The sequence below is a fragment of the Cupressus sempervirens genome, chromosome 2 (genome assembly GCF_028749045.1).
Source record: "Cupressus sempervirens isolate cs-2001-9-10 chromosome 2, ASM2874904v1, whole genome shotgun sequence".
In the NCBI taxonomy this organism is placed as follows: Eukaryota; Viridiplantae; Streptophyta; class Pinopsida; order Cupressales; family Cupressaceae; genus Cupressus; species Cupressus sempervirens.
Window position 1 is genome coordinate 643813838 of NC_143119.1, and position 15206 is coordinate 643829043.

At 37.3% G+C, this 15206-nt stretch overlaps 1 protein-coding gene across 3 annotated transcripts in view; it reads right to left on the bottom strand.

Annotated features, from left to right (window-relative positions):
• LOC149575019 (plasma membrane ATPase-like) overlaps positions 1 to 15206 on the bottom strand; it is a 94361-nt gene that overhangs the window by 17068 nt on the left and 62087 nt on the right. For 2 of the 3 annotated variants that reach the window (XM_089814877.1, XM_089814879.1), the window contains exons 12-17: positions 6674 to 6838; positions 6346 to 6584; positions 5106 to 5138; positions 4780 to 4861; positions 4519 to 4679; positions 3932 to 4105 (exon numbers count right to left, since the gene is read on the bottom strand). In XM_089814877.1, coding sequence (XP_089671003.1) covers positions 3932 to 4105; positions 4519 to 4679; positions 4780 to 4861; positions 5106 to 5138; positions 6346 to 6584; positions 6674 to 6838 — 854 coding nt within the window. The remainder of the gene's footprint in view (positions 1 to 3931; positions 4106 to 4518; positions 4680 to 4779; positions 4862 to 5105; positions 5139 to 6345; positions 6585 to 6673; positions 6839 to 15206) is intronic. The other variant, XM_089814878.1, reaches the window with a different exon arrangement.

The following is a 15206-nucleotide window of genomic DNA, read 5'->3' on the forward strand; positions in this document are numbered from 1 at the left end:
GGCCAGAAGTCTAATGATTTATTAATATATATAATTATACATAACCATTAATATAAATATTAATACACCATGCATTCATAAGGATGTAATGGAATATTAACATTTGCATTAATGATATGTTTCTCACACATAACTATAAAAATGGATATCATTATATGCCTCAAGCTCAAAATTATCAGTGTAGGCTCACCACAGCTCATATCTTAGATTGTGTTAATCCAGGTTTCCCCATGACCTCAGGTTTATGTATCTCGTGCTCAACTATCCCCCTCTCCCTTTAATCATTCCCAACTCCTTTCCAGCTCACGACATCCAATTCGTCATTGTTTTCTTCACCCTCTTTTACTGTATCCCATCATTTCCAAGGATCGGCTTGGAAGCTTCAGCATTTAGTTACCTTTAACCTTTGACTTAAGGCCTTGTATTACTTATCACTTTTTGTCTTGTTTATGCACTGAGCTTCCAATCCAAGATGCAGACCAATGTTAGGACCTTCCAGACCTTGGGTTCAAAAGAGATGGCTTTCCTTGGCCCTATCACCCCCAAACACTGGAACCAAATTCTTAAAAGCAATGGATGACATGGTACAAAGAGGCATGGTCAAATTCTTTCGAGACAATTACTTTGAATATAGCTTCACACACAGATCTAACTGTGAGCTTACAGGAACCTTTATTGTTTGCATGGTATTAGCAAAAAGAAATTGTCGCCATGTGCAGAGTAGTTTTTCTTGGGAAGAACCTTCGTGGCTTGGAGAATGTTGTTTATAGCATAAATTAGTAGAACAAATTCCTCTTCCAGAACTCTATATGACTGCAGAATATTGGCCGGACATGAAAAGGAAAATACATTTCCTGCTTCGTTGGACTAGAATCATACCAACGGCTGATAATGAATGGCTCTTACATTATCTCAATTCTAAAGGTTATAATCCACCCGACTCTTATAAATCAGGATTTGGACAAGGTTCAGATTGATCTTCAACACTCTATTGCCTGCCAATGCTCGTCCAAAAAGGCTATTAAGGAAAACTCAATGGCTTTTCTGGATGTTTCTGAAGGCAGCTCAGATGAGGAATTGGTATTAGTCAAGCACATATAATCCTTTACTTATTTTTTGATCCATTTTTTAAGGTTTTAGATAGCTGGGTTAAGCTCTTTCATAACAGAGCTTGTATAGTTAACGATGTTGTCACTAATACCTTTATGTTTATAGCATTTTAAACTTTCTTACCTTTTGTTACATAAATATTAACTATAGTAGGATGGCAGCAGATAGAATTCCCTGGTAGGAGTTGGTTCAGGAACCTGCACAATGAATCTTGTTTATATGTATTTAACTTTGTAGCCTTTCTATATAAGATGAACAGTGGACAGAGAATACTAGTTTTAGTTTCCAGAGATAATTATAGCTAAAATTAACTTGATGACCTCATAATTTCACGATCAAATATAATGTTAAATGACTAAGGAAGGAGAAAGGTATAGTCTCTCAGCCATCCTCATCTGATAGCATCCATTAGCTTTCAGATCTGTAGTGTATGTATACACACACACACACAGTCATGGGGTTAATGGTTGATTATCCTAACAAAGAGCTGATGTCTGGACAGTTACTGTTGCGCCTAGTGTGAATTTAGTCTCTCTGTTATGAATTTGAACATTAATGGAGCTGGCAGTTACTTTTGTGGATGCAGGCTTGTATGAACCATAACTGATTTTAGCTACTTCTGTATGGTCTGTAGAAAACTTCTCTCAATTTTAATTTTTACATAAATTGTTCTATACAAATTAGGGCATATTTTGACAATTATGTCCAGGATTTAATTTAATTTGATCAAATATCTGATCTAGCTGTTTATTTTACCTACTCTGGGTATCTGGGCTTATCCTCTGAGTATATGTAGTAATTACTCGTTTGTATTAAGAATCAGTGAGACTTGTCATGACGTTGTAATGGTATTTATACTTATGAAGAATGAAAATTCAGTGAAAATAGTTTATTGGGAACCTTCATACATACAGGAAAGGTAGTAATATTTAAATTTTGTTTGAAGGATGAAGATAAAACAGGAAGGCTGTTGCCAACCCCATCTAACAAATAGAGATCTATTGATTATTTATTTTCTTTGAGTATAGAAAGAATTCTTGTAATCATAGTTTGCAAACTCTGCGAGTACTCTCAGAGTTGCTGAGTACTCTCATTTTTTTTTTGCTGGGTGAGTACTCTCAAGTTTAACTCTCGCTTATTTATAGATGTAAAAAAACGTAGGTAAAAATGTCGATGCAAGGAAAACTCTAGATAAGATGCATTTTTCACATGATGTTACTGCTATAAAACTACGTGTTTTCTCTATTGAGATGTCAATTTATAATCTAATACAAATTTGTAATTGAATTCTACAAAGAATATGTGTTTCTTTAAGAGATTTTAAATTTTAGTACTTAGCGAGTTGCCGAGTTTTTCCTGAGTTTTTGTCAAGTATATGAAGAGTTTTTGCCGAGTTGAAAATTTTGGACTTCCCGAGTACTCTCCGAGTCCAAGTTTGCAAACTATGCTTGCAATAACATATTATTTTATCATTTCCCTATTGTTATTGTAGCCTTGGTGGTCACTTATCCTGAAGTTGTCTCATAAATAAATGATGATTCTAAGGTAAGAGATGTCTGAGGTTACAATAACTTCAGGGCAAGATTAATCTATATCGGATAATCATGGGAAGATGGTGCCTCAGAATATGTTATCTATAAAGAATGATTCTCGTGGATTAATATGAATTTGAAAAACCAGCATTTTAGTTCACAATAACAATTGATCTTAGCTGGCTGTAGACAGTATTTTCAGGCATATATATATATATATATATATATATATATATATATATATATATATATAGAGAGAGAGAGAGAGAGAGAGAGAGAGAGAGAGAGAGAGAGCTGGTTCCCCAATGTCAAATGAATGATGACATGATCAAATATGGAAGCTGGATGAACAGCTCACATGGTTTTAGACACAATATGAATCAAGTAATATGTAAAATGAAAACCAGTTCTATTTAATGTATCCGACCAAAAGGCGGTAAATTGTAAATAGCAGGGTTGTATTTAGTAATTTGGAAATGTAAATGAAAGCAATAGAGGTCTTTCATATCACCGCTGGTCTAGGGCAGTCAAATAATATGTACATATTGTTTCCGGACTGTATAAGTCCCAAGTTATTCTAGGGATTTTCTTTTCCCCCTAGTGCTTGCACCTAAATGGGGTGTAAAAATGTAAAATGAAAAATTTTATATTAATAAAAGAAATTTATCAAGCCCAAGGTCTATTACTTATCATTAAATTATTATATTATTAATCATTTTTTAAATAAAAAATCCCATGCAATAATAAGTCATAGTAACAAATATAAACATTAGCCAGCTCTAGCATCCTTAGAAACTGGACGGAATTGTAATCATGGTAGGAAATTTATAAAAAATAAATAATTGTTATACAACTTTGAACTGACTCTGAAATATTATTCCTATTGGAGTAATGCCAAAAGTAGCCAAATTAGGAGGCTTTGTGGGCAAATTGAACTCTGCTAACAGGTCTTTTGTTTCTTCAATGGTTTTGTTTTTCCATACAATAATCTAGGAAGAGCCTATGCAGCAAGGAACAACTTCACAGGGCAAAAGGACAAATACATTTGGATGTTATCATCGTAGAATTTGATTCTTTGAGAGTTAGCTTTCAAACTTTTTAAGGGTGAAATACTATTTTGTAACCAAGTTTTTAACAGTTCTTAAAGTAACAAGTTAGAAGATTGGGATAATGGGTTGTAGAAAAATTCTGGCACACTATTACAATATTTACAACTAGAAAAGCCTCAATAATTTTGAATTAACAGTATTTATGTACCACTGTGAAAAATGTGTGACAAAGTTACATACCAGTTGAGCTATTACGAATGCAGAGAGAAGTAAAAGGCCAGGCCTCTCTATGTATGACCAACTGCGAGATCGGGTGACAAAGATGAGTGCCTGACTCACAATACTCACTTGTAAATATAATGCAGCTGTTAATTCACCCCTGCTATCACTTATCGTCCGAACACCAAATTTATTCTGCAATGCAAATCTCTTTTTAAGATCAATGTTTGAAATCAGAAGAGTTGTGAGGGAGATCCAAAAATTCCATTTAGAGAGCCTATACAGTATTTTATTAAAAAAATGCTTTTGATGGAGTTACATATTGGAATTGAATTTTGAGAAGACTTTAAAACCTTGTACATCAGGATAAAACATAAACAATGACAAGAAAAGAAAGACCCATGAAGAAACAAATCTTTAACCCATTAAAAACATAAGGAAAGACAAATGATGAAACTGCAATCTTATAACACAATTGTTACTAAGATTTGATGTTGGTAAAACTTGAGATAATTACTTAATTATGGCTGGACTTAAACATCGCTCAGTTGCATTTAACTAGTAACAATGTACTACTTTGTTCATAAATGACGTTAGAAGATTGTTACCTGAAAAACATTTGTCTTGTAAGTAGCCCAGAAAAATAAAACTGTCATTGCTGCAAGGTAAATGCCCAAAACAACACCTGTTGAGAATATTTCCTTCAACTTCCAGCTATCCGGCAATGGAGATGGCTTAACACGATCCTTTGATATGGTCATAATTGTACCTAAATAAAGACATACCCAAAATGAAAATAAATAACCACATGAATTACAGATGATTTCTTACAGCTTTCATAAGTATTGATAACAGGATTTTGAAGTTACCATCGTTTAGAATGGCAATGATTAAAACCATGAAAGGAGAAAAATCAAACTTCCAGATAAGGGCAATGAGCATGAAGCCAAGCTGTTTCCGTCAAACATGCAAGATATTGTGAGTCTACGTTGTTCATGTAACTATTAAATAAAAGTGAGAACTATGATACTATCTTTAGCATTCAGTGCATGATGACAGTTGTACAAGCTAAACTGTAACCTTTTTGTGGTAAATACTGCAAATGGATATTTATGTAGTCCAAAGAAAGTTAACAATAAGTTGCCCTCATTTCAAATAATCAGAGCCAAGAGCTTAGTTATAGAGTGGTGCATACCACAATACGAATGGTAATCGATACAGCATAGATCTGCATTATCATAAAAAAACTTCCAAATTATTTTCTTATTAATAATAAAATGTTAAATTTTCAATAACAGATCAAGGAAAATTAGAAGACTAGCTCATATTTATCAAATACTTCAATATAGTCATAGACCATCAAGATACTCAGGGATCAAAGAGTATCTTTTACATTTTGGATCAAATTTTATGATCTATATCAGAAAACAAACAGTAATAGGAGAGGAGTTCAATCTAAAAAATCTAAGGAAAAAAATCATACAATCAAATCCAAACACAATTTTTACCAAGGTTGCATGGATACGTGGGTACAGGAACGGGAACGGGTACGGGAACACATTTTTCAAAATAGGGGACGAGGGTACATATGTATGCCTAATTTTTTCTATATAATTAATATTTTATAGAAAATATAAAAATCAAAAAAAATATATATATATGCTATTGCTGAATGTTTAATGTTTAAAGTATTTTTCATAATAGGGGACGGAGGTACTTGGGTATGTCAAACTTATTTAACAATTATACTTTTATATTTATAAAAAATCTGAAATTATGAGTCATGACAATGGTTTTTCAAAACAAGAACAGTGATAAAGTTTGCAAATGTAATGTATTGTTTACAGTTTCAGATTTGCTATATGTTTGAAATAATAATACATGATAAATGCTTAGATGCATAACAAAGAAGGCAGACTTTAAACATGAACAAGAACATCCTAAATCATATGACAATGACATATTGCAAATGATAAACTTATGACTTGAACAGTGATAAAGTTTATTGTTAATGAGTATCAAAGTTTCAAACTGATTTGGTATTGAATTAAGTTTGATAAGCAACGAGCTAATACAAAAATAAAAAACCAAAAAATAAAATCAGAATCTTAATCAAGGTCCTTAGCTATGATGCTCTCCACCGAGTACCCAGTACGTGGGATACGTGTACCCGGTACTTGGGTACATGGGTACGAGTACCAGGGGTGTGGGTATGAGTACCCATGCAACCTTGATTTTTACAAATATTACTAACTGTAGAAATTTTTTGTCTACAAATCATCAAGGTTACAATGATTATGACCATTGAAAAGATATTTTAGAATTTGGAAAAACCTTTTATTTAAAAATTCATTATTGATAATATGGATAACTGGACATTTGTAGAGCCTATATAGAGGCTGATAAGTTTAATCTATGGCATTGTATTGACCCACCGTGTAATTCTTCATTCTTTGGAAAATGCAACGGCTGGTAATGACAGCACTAATGATAACACTAAGTCCTGGTTCAGTAAGCACAATATCAGAAGCACTTCTTGCAGCATCTGTTGCATCTGCTACTGCAATTCCAATGTCTGCCTTCTTGAGAGCAGGGGCATCATTCACTCCATCCCCAGTCATTCCACATATGTATTTCATTTCTTGAAGCCTCTTTACAATTTCATATTTATGCTCTAAGAACAAATTATTAATACACCGTTAATTTCAAATCAAAATGGAAAAATACTTGAAAGTTTACAAACACGGATATTTATATATATACCTGGGAACACTCCAGCAAACCCATCAGCTTTCTCAATGAGTTCATCTACTGGAAGTGCTGCAATGTTGGCATCTTTGTTGTTTCCCAGCAATGAAGAAGATGGATACATATTTACACCCATTCCGAGCCTTCGCCCCGTCTCTTTAGCAATTGCAAGTTGGTCCCCTGATATACACAAGACCAAAATGATATACCACTTCATTTGGGGAATTCTTTAAAGGTGACTTTATACAGGCAGTGCATTGAGCTTCTAACGTTAATAAACCATAATAGCATGAAATTTCCTTTGGTTTTTATGTTTCACTATTTATTTTACAACTGGTTTGAATACATATCTATAGCTATGTTTGATATAAAGGCTAAAAAAATAAAAACAAAAATTGATAGAATATCTTGAATCTTAAAATTTATTTTCTCATTTTTTATGTTATACCCTGTTTGATAATAAATAGGTGCTAAGAGGGTCAAACCATTCAAGATTTTTTTCTCTCTGTATATTCTTTCAATTCATTGTTATATCCTATGTTACACGGGGATGTGTTTCCGGCAAAAATTGACCCCGTCCCCACGTCCCCCCGTCCCGGAAACTCGGAAACTTTCGGAAACCTTTCCCTTGGCTGTCCCATAAAATTAATGTTTCAGTTTTGATAATTTGTTTGATTTCCACTCTCATGTGAACTCTAAAGTTAAATTATTTAACACAAACATTATATGTTAAGGTTCTATAATTTATATAAGCATGCGTTATCCATGTTTTTATATGAATATTTAAAATTTCTTTATATATTTTAAATTTTCCCTACTTTTTATATAGCTGTTCACACTGCCGTCCTCTGCCGTCCCCTGCTCCGAGAAAAAAAAAAATCCATCCCGGAAACCTGTTTCCCCATCCCCACGTCCCCCTGTCCCGGAAACCTGGGGTAACATAGGTTATATCAGTCTTGTTTTTTAATGGTCTATAACATATAGGATCAGTTGTATCAGTTCATATCTCTTCAAACGTTAGAGAAATGTTGCATATATTTTGAAAATAGTGAGATCAACTAGATATTCACATTTGTTTTTTCTAAAGTAGGCTATAGCATAATGTGTAAGCATACATTTAAAGCATGAATCACCCAATCCTTTACAGCTTTCAAAGGTTGAACCTGACTCAATCACACATCTAGCGGTTTGAATTTTTATGGATGGCGTAATTAAAGACCATACCATCATCCTCATCAATTGAACTACAATCCTTCAGCGTTATTGATATGTTAAATGTAGATGGTAAGGTCAACGGGGCTCATAGCAGAATGTATCAGCATTTTTGGTTAGTTAAAAAGTACATTCAAGATGGTAAACCAAGTATTTAATGCTTTAGACATGTAAGGCAACTTGATTTGAAATAGTTAAACGGCTGATATGGAGATGCTTGAATATTATTATTCGTTAATTGGATACATTGTCTGTTTTTTATTTTCGTTTGGTGTACTAAATAATGGTGACAAAGCAAGCTAAGTGCAGAATAACACTTCTAATGCTAAATCTAACATTAGAATTAATGCCAAAAATATCTTGCAAATTATTAAATAGTTGTAGATGAGATGCTCAAAAGCAATATTAACTTCAAAAACAAATAGACACATAACACTGAATTTATGTAATGCACACATAAAAATGCGAAGTTCAATTGTACTCCAATAACAAAGATTACAATAAACACAGAGTTCAATTGTATTCCAGTAAAAAATATAACAATACAATGCAGAAAGCTAACATTCTTCAAGAGTTGATACAAAAATGGAGAATTCTAGAGTAATTTCTCAACGTAATGGCATAAGAAAAAAAGTGTCTCTACAAACATCCAAGGCACCAAAATATTTATGGAGCTCGCATGTGAAAGGTAGACACCCATGGTTTTCAAAACCATCTCCCACACCGAGGTAATCAAGTGATGTCAAAACAGCAACTTGCCATATCCTTGAAATATTACAAACAGCATTGTCATAATTAGGTGTACTTCATGCACATAGTAACCTACTAAAAAGAAATCAATGATAAATATAAACTGCCAACAGTCTCGACATAGCGATTTCCAAATCCTGCGAAGAATTAACATACAAGTACACATGCCGGAAAAGTGCAACTCCTATGAATTTTACAAATTTATTTGCCCAAATGAGCACCTAGGGGACTAGTGGCACAATTTCAAGCTTCTCATTTCACATGTAGGAAGCCAACTCACAATTGCGTCCCACTAAGTGATGTAGCAACATAGTAAGTTAACACTTAAGAAATGAAAAAACAAAATAATCAAATATTTATGTTGAGACTCTAAGGTTGACACACGTTAAACCCATGATACTTCCACTTGTCAAAGACCTATAGAGTGTCAAAACGGTGTCATCTTCTCAAGACCCCAAGGCCCATAGAACCGACACAGCATCTTAACTTATTTGTGCTCACTGGCTTCATCAATGAATTTGCAACCTTCACCATAATATCAATCTTTTCCATCTTCAACCATACCACAAACAAAATGAAACTATAAATCAATATGCTTTGTTCAGGCATTGAAGGTTGGCTTATTTGTTAAACAAATGGCACTCTAACTATCACAACAGATAGAATCTATCATTCATCAAAACCAATATGAGAACACAAATGTTTAAGCTGAATGGCTTCCTGACAAGCATGATAGCTACCATGTGTCGTCGGAAGAAATTGTGTATCAGCCGACGGGTCCCTTCGGAAAGGTTTTTGTTATGTAGCGGACATAATGTATCTAGCCGACGGATACCTTCGGGAAGGTTCTTCCGAAAGTATTTATATCGGAAGAAATTGTGTATCGGCCGACGGGTCCCTTCGGAAAGGTTTTTGTTATGTAGCGGACATAATGTATCTGGCTGACGGATACCTTCGGGAAGGTTCTTCGGAAAGTATTTATAACCGCTTCGAGAAGCATTGTATGGATCTTATCATCATATCTTACCATGGAAGCATAATGTACTGTGGGCATATGCGAATAATAATAAGAGTTCTGCTGGTTGCTGTTCATGTTCGTATTCTTTGTCTGTGTGCGTTTCTTAATTAACTTATGCGGTAAACATTTGGCACCGATGGACCTGGTACGCATGCAGGCGGATATGAATTAAATGCCGAATCAGTTGAACAAAGATAAGAATAAGCTGAAGGAAAAAGATGACATACGCGTTGCGCAGGAAAATTTAATTTTGGCTCAACAGATAGAGCGTCGAAGGAGGTTTCAGAAGATTCCCGACGGAAACAAGAGCGCGGAAGGATTGTTGAAGGAGACTCAACAACGGCTTGATTTGGTGGAAGAAGCGAGGGAGGAGTTTCTGAACCTGCATACGCCACAGGAAGAGAATCCTGACGGAAGGAGATTGACTCGCACGGCTTGGAGTGCCGAAGGAGCACGAGCGTGGAGTGACCTCTTCGTCCGAGATATACTTTCGGGACGAACAGCTTTGGTTAACGAACCCTCTTCTTCACCAAACAGTGCGGGTGTTGAAAACAGCGTGGAAGTCCAAAACAGCGCAAGTGTTGAAAACAGCGCGAAAGCCCAAAATAGTGCAGGTGTTGAAAACAGCGCGGAAGCCGAAAACAGCGCGGGTGTAGAAAACCGCGCGGGTGTGCGAAACAACGTGGGTGTGCAGAACAGCGCGGGTGTCCAAAACAGCGCGGGTGTTCAAAACAGCGCGGGAGCTCAAAATAGCACGGGCGTGCAAAACAGCGCAGGTACACAACAAAACCCCCAACATATAGTGATAATGGCGGGTCCGAAGGAAAAATTGCCTAAATTTGATGGTGATGAAGCCGCTGATCCCATTCAACATTGTAAAACATGTGAAACGATCTGAAGGGCAAATGGCATAACAGATACAAACGAACGGATCCGACAATTTCTTGCTACCCTACGGGGTGTTGCGATTGATTGGTTTACTGATGCTAATCCACAGAAATTAAATAGTTGGGATAATATTAAGGAGTTCATCGCGGAATTTCAACTTTTGCATGATGATAATGAAATTGTAGCCGAGATATTCAATACCAAGCAAAAGAAGAATGAAACAGTACGGGTCTTTGCCAGGAGATTGAAGGAATTAATCAGTAAAATGGAGAATAAGCCGGCAAATGGACTCCAGAAAAGATGGTTCATTAAAGGCCTTCACCCGAAGCTGCGGAAAAAGATGAAGATCGTGCCACTATCCACATACAATGAAGCGTACAATCGGGCAATGAACCTCGAAAGTGACCAGAAGACAAAGAAGAAGAAGAACAGCTCGTCCGATTCAGATGACGATGCATCCTCAGGAGATGATAGCAGCGATGACGAAGGAAGCAACAAGAAGGTTCGTGCCCTCCAGAAGGACATGATGCGGATGATGAAGGAATTCAAAAACATGAACAAGGAAACTAAGGGCAATGACCTATGGTGGATAGAATGTAAGAAAGAAGGCCATACGAAGGGATCTTGCCCGAAAGATCAATTTTGTGAAATTTGCCAAATCCTGGGACACTCGGTAAAGGAATGCCCTTTCAATTTGAAAACAAGAACACCGCAGCAAGTGTTCCTCACACAAGAGGCATCCCCATCAGGAGCGAACGGGAACACCAGTACGGAAGGTGCCACATCAGGCGGATACAGAAACAATCGGCTCGGTCAAAATAACAACAATAGCAGCAACAATACAGGCGGAAGGAGTCGAATTCAGTATGATGCGAATGTTCGACCGATTGTTCAATGCTGCGCATGCAATCTCTGGGGTCACTTTGCCCGAGAGTGTACAACGGCGAACACACTGAAGTTGCTATGCCGATGGTGTGGACCTGGAGATCATGATGATACTAAGTGCCCGAAGTCCGGAGTAAACTTGATTACCGTAGGGACAGACAAGGAAGAAGTCCTGGCAATCACTCGGAAGCAAGCGAAGCTATACCCTGACCCAGCGGAAGAAAAAAAGAGACTAGAGGAAGCAAGGGCAGAGATCCAGAAGGCAACACAGGCAGAAACGGCACACCTGAAGGACCGGCCAAGTACCTCAATCCGGAACTGTGCAAAACAGAACACTGTATGGCAAATATTGCAAGCTGAGATACCTGTCAAGATAAGTGATCTGCTGTTGACTATGCCTCAGCTCCGATCGGCACTCACAAACATTGTTCCCGCTGCTCAACTACCAGGAGAACATGGAAGGAAGTAGGAAAGTGGAGCAAGTACAGTGGACAAAAAGGAGAAGGAAAGTGGCGCAAGTGCAGAAGATCCGATGTTGTTAGCCCTCTCATTCGGACGCCATCCAGCAGTCATCGAAATGGGAATTCTCGGGACTGTATTGACGAAAACAATTGTGGACGGAGGGTCTGGTGTCAATGTCTTGCCTGAAGACACTTGGAAAAAGTTGGGACAGCCGACATTATGGCCGCCTACATTCCAGCTACTAACGGCTGATCAACATAGAATCAAGCCATTGGGAGTACTCATAGCGCAACCAGTGACGATTGGAACACAACCGTTCCTATTGGACTTTGTCGTGATCCCACTGAAGCGGAGAGGATATGATGTCATTCTGGGCTGGGGGTGGTTGATACAAGCCAAAGAAAAACATGATTGGAAGAAAAATACTTTATCACTTGAAAGCAAAGGCCGGAAGTATGTCATCGATCTACACACTCAGATGGTTGGAGAAGAAGCTCTATCGTCGGATTCCAAAGGAGAAGATGATGAGAGGAGGCAGAGTATGGAACCCGATCAGGAGGGAGTCCTACGATTGGAAGGAGATGACGATCTGGATTCAGTAAATGGTCTTTACCACTGGCAGATAGAGGATTACGAGCTCTTTTCAAGTTGTAATATGTTAAGGATCGACGAAGGTAAGAAAGAAGAAGGAAATGAATGTCCAAAGGAACACAGAGAAGCCGAAAGAGGAAATGAATGTCCGAAGGAACACAGAGAAGCCGAAGGAGGAAATGAATGTCCGAAGCAACACAGATAAGCCGACAGAGGAAATGAATGTTTGAAGGAACATGGAGAAGCCGAAGGAAGAAATGAATTTTCGAAGCAACACAGAGAAGCCGAAGAAGAAAACGCGGATATGACTAAAGTTGAAGGACAGAACATACAGTACGAACCCAAAAAAAGCAAAGATTCTACTGTACGACTGCACAGGAAGAAAGTATTATGTCGAACCACAAATATAGAAAAAAGGTACCAGCAGCAATGAAGACACACGATACGGTTTGCACAGGAAACAAAGCAGAAGGGTCTAATAAAAGTTGCAGCAGTACGGAGTGGACGTGTTATTGGCGGCTAGAAGGGGCAACTGATGGAGTCCATGCTACGGAGCTTCGAGAACAAACTGGGCGATATGGAGATGACACAAAACAGGCGTAGCAGGTTTCAATTCGGACAGTGGGTGTTGAAGTACGACGATTGGAATGAGATCAAACCAAGCAAGTTCAAAATTAAATGGGTCGGGCCGTACCAGATGCGGGAAGTAAGCAATAAAACAGTGGATGCTAGACCGAAAGGAAGTATTCGATGTAGTGAAGAGGTCGAAGTTGAATGTCTACCATGAAAGAAGTAACGCACCCCCATGGACGAATAACTGAGAGAAGACTGTAAGTACTATATATATGTAAATATTGTACATAATTGTTCCAGAAGTGAGATTTTCAAAAAAAAAAAAAATGAAAAAGTGATGAAAAAGCTACTGTACGGATTTTTGGAAACAAAGCACCGTACGGATTCTTAAATGTTCGCCATACGGTTTTGAAGGAACTGTACGGATTTTCCAATCCAGTGTACGGATTTTTGTGCCGTACGGATTTCGCCAAGTTTTACATCTTACGGAATTTTTTTGGAGGTTGTGTACGGAATTTAATGGTTCAGTGTACGGATTTTATAATAAGAAAGCAGTGTACGGTTTTTAAATGCTACCGTACGGTTTTTTTAGTAGGCAGATACCGTATGGATTTTGGAGACAGTTCCCGTACGAATATTTTCACAGCTGCCGTACGGATTGTGGAGACAGTGTACGGATTTCTAATGATTTAACAATGTACGGATTTCTAGTGAAGATGCAGTGTACGGATTTTAGGCAGGCTATGTACGGGTTCTATGCAGTCACCGTACGACTTTTGAGTCCCTGTCACCATACAGATTTTGGAGGTTGAGTTACCATACGGCTTTGTTAAAAAGCTTGCCATACGGATTTTCCCATTTATATGTTATTTGTTGTACGGAATTCGAGTCTTAGTGCGGATTTTTTAAACAGCCATCATACGAATTTTCCAACATGGTCATCGTACGGATTTTTTGAAGCAGCCAATGTATGGATTTTCAATATAATATGGTGTACGGGTTTTGCATAAATGATAAATATGGCGTATGGCTTCTACCTGTTATTGCATTCAAATTTTGAATGGCATTCCAGGTTATTGCATAAGGAATTGGCGTAACATGGCAGAGGGTGGCAGGATGTTTTCTAATAATAAAAAAATAAAAAAAAAAACGTCGACAAATCAAGAATGCTCAGAATGAGTATCAAATGATGCCATAGGGAAAGGAAAGCATCAGCGATTGCCAGAAAGAGTGTAGAATCGGCAGAAAATGACAGAAATGGTGTGTTCCGTACAGTTTTGTTGGGGTTTCAGAGTGCTAATTTGGTGAATCAGTAACAATAAAACTTTTTAAGTCAATTCAGAATAACCATACACAACATTCACTCATCTATCCTACTGCATAAAAAACTATTAAACATTTCAACCATATATGCACAGAGATTTGGTGACCCAGAAACCTTCCAAAATAGAAAGTAAAATTGGGGTGGGGATGATACCCACAAAGCTTCGTTACTGCAGTATGAAGTTGCACTTAGTGTCAACCGAGTAAAGATGCACTCAGTATTAACCGAGTGAGGAAGCACTTAGTGATAACCGAGCTCAGGAGGTTAACGAAGAAGTTAGTTTCTACCGAGTCACCAATGGTTACCGAGTTCCAGGCAACGTTGTATGACTAGTATGAATCGAGCCCCTACCTCTACCGAGTGCATGACGATGCCAAGTAACGTAGTGGATGCCGCGTATCAGAAGGTCATCAAGTCTGTCTGAAGAACCCGAGTTTATTTTACTATTTGGCCGACTCAGTTATATTTTGTTTACTTGTGTTTGGCCGACCTTGTATGAATAATTATTGGAATGGTATATATATGTAATATATTATATCATTCAATATAGATATACAAGAGATAGATAGATAGATACAAGAAAGATATACAAGACATAGAATATTGCAAAAAGGAGGGACATAAGATATGATATGCGAATTCATCAGCAGAAAAGAATACTCAGCAAGGTCTACCAGGAGCGGAAATGATTTCATCAATCATAGAAGGTGATCTACAATAAAGAACTCAATGAAGTTGTAAGTTGATCTGTTGGTTCATCCTAACAGGTGAATCATTCTTGTAAATCCTTTACCAGGGTAGACTTAACCGTCTTTATTCTGCTGCCCCTCGACCCCGCCGAGGGC